Source organism: Camelina sativa, chromosome 11 (assembly GCF_000633955.1).
Source record: "Camelina sativa cultivar DH55 chromosome 11, Cs, whole genome shotgun sequence".
NCBI lineage: Eukaryota > Viridiplantae > Streptophyta > Magnoliopsida > Brassicales > Brassicaceae > Camelina > Camelina sativa.
In genome coordinates this window covers 11,692,463-11,701,391 of record NC_025695.1, presented here as the reverse complement: position 1 = coordinate 11,701,391, position 8,929 = coordinate 11,692,463, and the positions used below count along the sequence as shown (strand labels likewise).

The 8,929-nt window shown below is 36.1% G+C and overlaps 3 protein-coding genes across 3 annotated transcripts in view; all 3 read left to right on the top strand.

The window, feature by feature from the left end:
- LOC109127259 (gibberellin 2-beta-dioxygenase 8-like) overlaps nt 1-67 on the top strand; it is a 6,964-nt gene extending 6,897 nt beyond the window's left edge. Inside the window, exon 2 of the mRNA XM_019231829.1 lies at nt 4-67. Within this exon, the coding sequence (XP_019087374.1) occupies nt 4-67 (64 nt within the window). The remainder of the gene's footprint in view (nt 1-3) is intronic.
- LOC104727877 (gibberellin 2-beta-dioxygenase 8) lies at nt 17-3,774 on the top strand. Its single transcript, XM_019231828.1, has 3 exons — nt 17-290; nt 3,117-3,438; nt 3,535-3,774. The coding sequence occupies exons 1-3, from the start codon at nt 79-81 to the stop codon at nt 3,772-3,774; spliced, it is 774 nt and encodes a 257-aa protein (XP_019087373.1). The 5' UTR covers nt 17-78.
- On the top strand, nt 4,230-5,965 carry LOC104722939 (pyruvate, phosphate dikinase regulatory protein 1, chloroplastic). Its single transcript, XM_010441201.2, has 3 exons — nt 4,230-4,784; nt 5,023-5,656; nt 5,743-5,965. The coding sequence occupies exons 1-3, from the start codon at nt 4,296-4,298 to the stop codon at nt 5,844-5,846; spliced, it is 1,227 nt and encodes a 408-aa protein (XP_010439503.1). The 5' UTR covers nt 4,230-4,295; the 3' UTR covers nt 5,847-5,965.

The window sequence follows — 8,929 nt, the reverse complement described above, 5'->3', positions numbered from 1 at the left end:
AAGGATAGAGAGAAATGTAAGGAAGATATTGCGAGAGCTTCAAGGGAGTGGGGATTTTTTCAAGTGATAAACCATGGAATGTCAATGGACGTGTTAGAGAAGATGAGACAAGAGCAAGTTAGGGTTTTTAGAGAGCCTTTTGGCAAGAAAAGTAAGTCGGAGAAATTCTCCGCCGGGAGTTACCGGTGGGGAACGCCGTCAGCCACTTGTCTCCGGCAGCTTTCTTGGTCAGAAGCTTTTCATGTTCCCATGACAGATATTTCAGACAACAAGGACCTCACTATTCTCAGGTACACAAATATTGTTATCAGTTTAAAATTTTACTTGGAATTAATTTAATTATTCTTTATAATTTAATATGTAAACTATTGAAAAGATATGTGCAGATTAATTGCAGAATAATCCCAATAACAAGATGGAAATTAAAATGCAACTTAACCTTTTTGTTTTAAGTTCTATTTCAGTTAGATTATACTAACCTACTGTTTCGATGATTGATGATGAATTATAGTTATAATCTTAATTAATGTCAAGTGTTTTGACTATAAGTAACAATTTGCAGACATTTAATAGTCAAAGATTAGGAACATGGGAGACAAACACAGTTTTTAATTTAGAATATGGTAGCTTTGAAGCATATAATAGAGTGTTGTCATCTATATTTAATTAATAGTTTTGGATACTTATAATGAATAAAAATTTCAAAAAATAATAATAAAAAATGATAGAAAATTAAAGTTGTTGGCCATTGGGTCAAAGCTTTATTCTCCATCTCTCATGCGTTTCAATGTTTTTCCAGTTTTTATACTATTTCTGAATAAGTCTAATTTTTAGATAGCAAGTTGGCATGTGAAATACAATGAATAAATATTATGTATTAAGACTTCCAAAAAAAAGTATTATGTATTTGAATTATATATAAAATAATCTTGACATAAATTCTTTTTGCTAAAGAATAATCTAACATAGTTACTTAACTCAACTCTAGCTAGCTCTAATGTTGATATTAATACTTTGGTTCGTATACGTAGGATTTCGTCAACTTCAAATTCTTTAACATGCTAGAAAACAGAATTTTAAGATTTATTCGGCTGGGGGTGATTTTATTAAGACACTAAACCCTTTTTATTTGTATTGCTATATTCAAAAATATATATTTTATCTTTATTTACAAATTGTTGTCAGATTTTTATCAATTAAAAACGGGATTCAGACCAACTGATTTTGGTCGGTTTTTGTCGGGAGAAATAATCGAAAACCATAAACCAACATCATGGTTCCAAAAAAAGAAAAGAATCACCAACCAACTCATTAGAAGACATAAGTTTATTTTAAAATAATACTACAAACATTACACTTCGAAAGATTTCAAATTTTCAACACGTCTATATATATAACTGAAATCAACTACCATTTTACTTTTGCAATATCCTAGTTATAACGTTTTTCTCTGTCCAGTGAGATTATTTTCTCTTTTCCGTCGATGTTGACTTGTTAATTAACATTCTTATTTTTTCCTTAAGTGTGTTCAATTAAGATGTTTTACATATTTTTTTTTTCAAATGTAGATAGTCAAAACCTTTAGAAACGTTAATTAGGTACGATCTAGAAACACATAGTACACACTTGTGTATAATACAATATTAAAGTACTACATGATGAGAAAAGAAAGGAAGAGTCACGAGAAAACTGTCTCTTTAGCAAAGAGGGATAATAGAAGGGAAGAAGATGTACTCGAACATGCCAGGCTAGCTCTATAGACAATATACACACGTATATAAATAATCTTGTGATCAGTGTGTACTAATGTGTGCTGGAATCTGTACACATTCTTACATATGTACATCAGTACATGTATTTTGCAATTTTGCATGCATGTGGTTATCTTACACATCTTATGCATTATATTGTTTCAGCTTGTGTGTGTGAGTCTATGTGTGACCACATACCGTTGCTACTTTTCATAGTTGGCGTCTCTTGATAAGTCACTATTAGTGGCAATTTGACAATAAAATCTAAAATTATATTAATTATAACACCCCAATTCAATATACATGTGTGTGTACGTATTTATACCGTGCATAACCACATTTAAGAAAATATATTAGGAAAGTATATTCCATGAGCTATTATATAGATCAGAATTACTTGTTTATGTATGGTTTCACAATGATCCATAAACTATACAAATAATTGGTTTAGAATCTTTATAGCCATTTGATTGCTAATTAAATGCAAAATTTAAGCTAAAGCACCCACATGATCAGTTGACAATAAGAGTCTAATACTTATTTTGAAAAAGAGAAATAAACTTAAGTTTTCTTCATTTAGAGCTCCTAATAATATACGTTGGAACCTCCATATATGATTTTTTTTTACTTTATTAAAAAAAGAAGATGAACTTTTGATTCATAATCTCATAAAACAAAACAAAACAAAACAAAACAAAGCAAAGCAAAACATTTCTCGACCGATCTAATCCCACAGATTAAACGAATTAGAATTCATCATTTAAACTTCAAATGATCAAAGATGATATAAACATGGATACATATACCCACAGTGTCCAAAAAGATAAATAATATAGAAGACTCAAAATTAGAAAAGGGTCCCATGTTCCTAACAGGTAGGAGATATCTCTATCATAGAGAGAAGCAATGGATTGGACACGTACACGTACCTCTCCTCCCAACCTGGTGCATACATACCCATTATTTTTCCTTCTCTTCTCGTCTTGTTTTACTCTCTTGGGACCATTGTCCATTATAACTCACATCACATGACTCACAAACTTCCTGCCATTTTACCTCTTTACATATGAAATTCACCCCGTTTTCTTCTTCACCGGTCTCTGTTTGTGTCATGTAACATGCACCTGAACGTACATCCTTTACACGATATTTTTGAACGATAGCTAACAAATTAAAGTTGTGGTTTCTACTATTTTCTACCATTAAATCACATAATCATACGACATCTTTAAAAAAATACTATATAACTTACATAATTTTAATGATTTATTTTTTTCATATAAGAATGACTTTTCTGTGAACCTATTTTACATTTAATCTCACATTTATGGATCATGTCATAACTTTTTACCTTTGGTATCACAGCTCAATAATGGAGAAATTTGCTTCGGAATCGGAGGCTCTAGCATATCTATTGGCAGAGGTTCTTGCAGAAAAATCAGGACGTAAAGCAAATTACTTCAAAGAAAACTGTGTGAGAAATACATGTTATCTAAGGATGAACCGTTATCCACCTTGTCCGAAACCATCGGAGGTGTACGGGTTAATGCCACACACGGACAGTGATTTCCTCACAATCTTGTATCAAGATCAAGTCGGTGGACTCCAACTCATCAAAGACAATAGATGGATCGCCGTTAAACCGAACCCTAGAGCTCTCATCATCAATATTGGTGACTTATTTCAGGTAACTAAGACTAAGTTAAGAGTTACCCGGAGCTTACAACTTAGTTTTCATTTGTTTTTTTCCCATATCTCTAATTGTAATTATGTTTTTATTTAGGCATGGAGCAATGGCATGTACAAAAGTGTGGAACACCGTGTGATGACGAATCCGAAGGTGGAGAGATTCTCAGCGGCGTATTTTTTATGTCCATCATACGACTCCGTTATAGAGTGTTCAAGTGATTGCCCTACTTACAGAAACTTCAGCTTCAGAGAATTCAGACAACAAGTTCAAGAAGATGTTAAGAAGCTTGGTTTTAAAGTTGGTCTCCCTAGGTTCCTTAATCATCTCTATTAATATATATATATATATATATATATATATACCCAAATTTTATTAGCTTTTATGATTTGTTAGTAATTTTTTTTGTTTTGATTTTTATTTCTCAAAAAATATTTTGTTCCTGCCTAATTAATTATCAATTCAATCAAAATCGATTTGAAAACCGGTTTTTAAAAAAAAATAAACCGGAGCTTAATTCGGTTGAGTAATTTTTATATGCGATAAAACTGAAATCTGAATTCTGAAATCGAAGTTGTATCGTACATTAGACAGTACTATTCAATCCGATTAAGAATATATATACCAAGTATATATAATCTAAAGATTAAACCGAGAATTTGTAAAAAGTTGGTTTAACCAATTCGAGCTTCGCGCAAAAAACACGAAATAAGAAAAAAGAAAAAAAAGAAACTAAAATAAAATTCGACAAAAACTATATGTTACCAAATTTCCAATAAATTCGAGAAGATATTATCAAGCGAAGGAAGGGTCACGATAAATTGTTAGAAATAAAATAAAAAAAAAAAAGTAAAGAAATGGCTCTTCTCTCGGCGATGAAGTTGCAGGGACGTCCACCACCGATCATCTCGTCCAGTCTCAACTCAAATTCCAAACCTGTAGGTTCGGATTCGGTTTCCTTAAACACATCCGAACCTGGCTCGGAACGGAAGCCTCGAAAGTTCAGTTCCCAGCTGAATCGCTGGAACAGAGCACGAACCTTAAGGTCCGGAGCGAAGCTGGACCGTACGATTAACAATGGTTCAGACAGCACGACCGGTCCGATGCGTCCGATCGAAAGTTCGAATCGGTCTGATGTTTCGACCACACAAGTGGACAGCGACGTGTCATCATCATTATCAACTAACGGAGATAACGAGACGGATATGACGGCGGCAAAGTCGATTTACATAGTCTCTGATGGAACTGGATGGACGGCGGAACACGCCGTTAACGCTGCTTTGGGCCAATTCGATTACTGCTTGGTCGACCGTGGCTGTCCCGTTAACACACATCTCTTCTCAGGGGTACACTCGACTTTTACCCTCTCCCTTGTCTCAATATTTAAATTTTCAGCTAAACCGATCCGAATTTAAAAAAACCGAACTTCAAACCGATCGAATACGTTCTCCTATTATAGCTGAAGATGTTGTTATTTTAATGGTACTTACATAAATTAATTCGGTTTTCTTCTTAACCGAACCACAATCGATTCGGTTTACTATAAACCGAAATTGAATCTATTTGTAATTTTTTATTTTGAAGATTGAAGATGGAGAGAAGTTAATGGAGATCATAAAGCAAGCAGCGAGTGAAGGAGCAATGGTAATCTACACATTAGCTGATCCATCAATGGCAGAAGCAGCAATGAGAGCTTGTAAGCTATGGTGTATCCCATCACTAGACATCCTCGGACCAATCACAGACTCAATCTCTTCTCACTTAGGCACTAATCCTTCCGGTATCTCACGTAGCGTGGCACACTCATCTCTCAACGAAGACTACTTCAAAAGAATCGAAGCAATCGAATTCACTATCAAACACGATGACGGTGCCTTGCCTGAGAATCTTGAGAAAGCAGACATTGTTCTTGTAGGTGTCTCTAGGACAGAGAAGACACCACTCTCGACTTACTTAGCTCAAAAGGGTTACAAAGTGTCTAATGTACCGATCGTGAACGGTGTGGAACTTCCCAAGACTCTGTTTGAGATCGACCCTAGAAAGGTTTTTGGCCTGATGATTAATCCGGTCGTGTTGCAAGGCATAAGAGAGGCTAGAGCCAAGAGTCTTGGACTTGGTTCGAGTTATAAGACTAAGTATTCTGAGTTGGGTTCTGTTAAAGAAGAGCTTGAGCTTGCCAAGAGAATCTTTGCAGACAATCCTACATGGCCAGTGATTGGTAAGAGGATTATTATATATGATGAAAAGTTTAATAACATTTTGATAATATGTTTTTGAATTTTTATGAGTTGTTTTGTTTTGCAGAAGTGACAGAGAGTGCGATTGAGGAAACTGCGGCAGTGATTTTGAGGCTTTACGACGAGAGACAAAGCAATCGAGCAATGCCTCGCATCTCTAAAAGCTACTAATTATTTATTGGAAGAGGATTTAAATTAATGTGGATGATGAATATATAGAGAAAATATAAGTTGATCAAAACTCTTTTGTTAAGCCCAATATAATCACCACCTTTTTTAGTTTTTAGTTACATGACCATATTATTGGGTCAAAGCTAAAATCCATACAAATATTGAATTTATATGCTAGCCCAAGTTGGAGAGAATTGAGTGATTTTTTTTTTCCCGCATATAAAGTATCAAAAAGCATGCCTACGGTTCTCACTGGCCGCTACATGACATGTGACGCACTGGATTATATGAATGTTACTATGTTAGAGATTAATATTAGTGATATGAATACTAGAAGCAATTGCAACGGCTTAGTTTGAGCAGTCTGCTGGTTAGTAAAGAATATGTAGCTAGGTGTGGTTTGAGCAATGATACGATTATAGACTTCATAGTTAAAACTGAAAGAGACAACAACAAAGCGACTAAATCGTACTATATATAAATAAAAATTCTTCTAAAACAACTCTGATTTTTGTACCACCTATATTGTGATCAACAGCTGCAAGTCTTCAATGATCTATTCCCCAAATGCATACCACAATTCATACTCTAGAATCTACACCACATGCTTTTATGGGAGTTTTGGACATGTTTGGCAATATTTCAACATCAAACTTTTTTTAAAACCATGTGGCAGCTTTAGTTGATATAGCAGCAAAATTCAAAACGAGTTATATAATGTATATTGGCTATTGTTTTAAAGCTTGATTTAAGAACTTAAGATCAAATCAAAGAACACCTTTTCTTTATTGCTTAAGAAAATTATCTCAAAACTTAAGCTCTCTCAATCTCTCTCTCTCTTAAATCATAAGTTATGTCACAAGTAGACATCTCCTTATATAGAAAAACCTTTGTCCTAATCCTACTAGGAAAACCTTATGTTAGATAGCTCCTAACATACATAGTCCTTATATCTTAACCATAACTCGGTTTGGATAAGGCTTTTCCTACTTCTTAAGTTGACTTCATGCTTAAGCCAACAATCTCCCTTCTAAGCTTGAAGTCCTTCTTGCTCATTTCTTCCACACCAATGAGATGCCTCATTTCCTTGTACTTGACTCTTCCCAAAGCTTTTGTTAAGATGTCAGCCCTCTGTTCTTCCCCAGGAACATGCTCAACTTCGACTTGTCCGTTCTCAACACATTCACGAATGAAATGGTACCTTGTGTGAATATGTTTACTCCGGCCATGAAAAACGGGATTCTTTGTAAGAGCAATTGCAGACTGGTTGTCTATACGAATGACCACCCGTTAGCATGGTAACTCGTTGATTTCACTGAGGAGTTCTTGAAGCCAAATCGCCTGTCTTGCTGCCTCGGTCGCGGCCATGAACTCTGCTTCGCAGGACGACAGAGCCACTGTATCTTGTTTTTGAGAGCACCATGTGATCAAGCTACCACCAAGATAAAAAACATGTCCTGTTGTGCTCCTACCATCATCCGGGTCTACATTGTGACTACTGTCACTGTACCCAACAAGCTTCATACCAGATGACAATGATCTCCTGAAAACCAAACCGAGAGTAGTTGTACCTTTCAGATATCTCAGGCAATGTTTCATGGCTGCTCCGTGTGACTCCTTTGGATGTTGCATATAACGGCTCAGTACACCTACACAATATGACAAATCGGGTCGTGTATGTAACAGATATCTCAGAGATCCTATGACTCTTCTGTAACTTGTTCCATCAATGTCCCTTTCCTTTAGCGCTTTTGATAACCTTAAACCTTCCTCCATTGGTGTTTGTGTCGGATTACAGTCAATCATTCCAGCTTCTTGTAGAATTTTCAACGCATATCGTTCTTGATTCAGAGTTATCCCTTCTTCTGTTTGAGAAACTTCTATCCCAAGATAGTAAGTCAATTTTCCCAAATCACTCATCTCGAACTTCAACGCCATCTCTTTCTTGAAACTTTCTATGATCCTAAGACTCGTTCCAGAAACAAATATGTCATCAACATACACTGCAACAAGAAGAACCTCATTACTCACCTTCTTTCGATACACTGACGGCTCCTTTGAACATTTTCTGAACTGCAACTCTTTAAGAACTTCGTTAAGTTTTTCGTTCCATGCTCTTGGAGCCTGTCTCAAGCCGTACAGTGCCTTGTGGAGCTTGTAGACTTTGTTTTCACTCCCTTCTATCACGAAACCCTCTGGTTGTGAAACGTATACCGTCTCCTTCAATACACCATTGAGAAATGCTATTTTAACGTCGAGATGGTGTATCTCCCAACCCCTAGATGCAGCAAGGCTAATGAGTAGACGGATAGTTTCGATTCTCGCAACTGGGGCAAACACATCTTCAAAGTCTATCCCATATCTCTGCACATAACCTTTGGCCACAAGCCTAGCTTTGTATTTGTTTATAGTGCCATCAGAGTTTCTCTTGAGCTTAAAGACCCATTTTAGACCTATAGACTTTGCTCCATGTGGAAGCTCAACAAGATCCCAAGTCCGATTCTTAGTAATAGAGTACATTTCGTCTTTGCAAGCCTGCAACCAGTCCTTATTGTCTTTAGCCTCATTAAAGTCCCTCGGCTCGTTGTCTAGACACATCAGCAACCTCTCTGCTTCCAGTTCAGCAAGTAACACATAATCATTCAGGTATTTTGGTTTTGACACCACTCTCCCTGATCTTCTTAAGACAAGCTGTCCTTGACCATTAGTGTCTTCTTTACCATTCTCAGCTTCACCTCCATTGTCATCAGTATCTGATTCTGCAATCTCCTGATCTTCGATAACAACATCCTCTGTTTTGACCTCTGTGTCAGGATTTTGTGTTGCATATCCTCCAGTATTACTCTCCTAGGTATTAACCGGATCAATCCCTCTATTTCCAAATTCTCCAAATTGGATTGTAAAGCCTGCTCCGCATGTTTCAGAACTGTCATGATTCCAATTCCACCCTCTAGTTTCATCAAACACAACATCGCGACTTACCACTATCTTGCGGGTTTGAGGATCCAGCAACCTGTACGCTTTTGTCCCTGGTTCTGTCCCTAAATGCACCAGCCTGCGTGATCGATCATCCAACTTCCTTA

Coding starts and splice junctions, on each gene's coding strand:
- LOC104722939 (XM_010441201.2), top strand. CDS start 4,296: ATGGCTCTTCTCTCGGCGATGAAGTTGCAGGGACGTCCACCACCGATC. Junction 4,785..5,022: donor ACACACATCTCTTCTCAGGG/GTACACTCGACT, acceptor TTTATTTTGAAG/ATTGAAGATGGAGAGAAGTT. Junction 5,657..5,742: donor TCCTACATGGCCAGTGATTG/GTAAGAGGATTA, acceptor TTTGTTTTGCAG/AAGTGACAGAGAGTGCGATT.
- LOC104727877 (XM_019231828.1), top strand. CDS start 79: ATGTCAATGGACGTGTTAGAGAAGATGAGACAAGAGCAAGTTAGGGTT. Junction 291..3,116: donor AAGGACCTCACTATTCTCAG/GTACACAAATAT, acceptor TTGGTATCACAG/CTCAATAATGGAGAAATTTG. Junction 3,439..3,534: donor ATATTGGTGACTTATTTCAG/GTAACTAAGACT, acceptor GTTTTTATTTAG/GCATGGAGCAATGGCATGTA.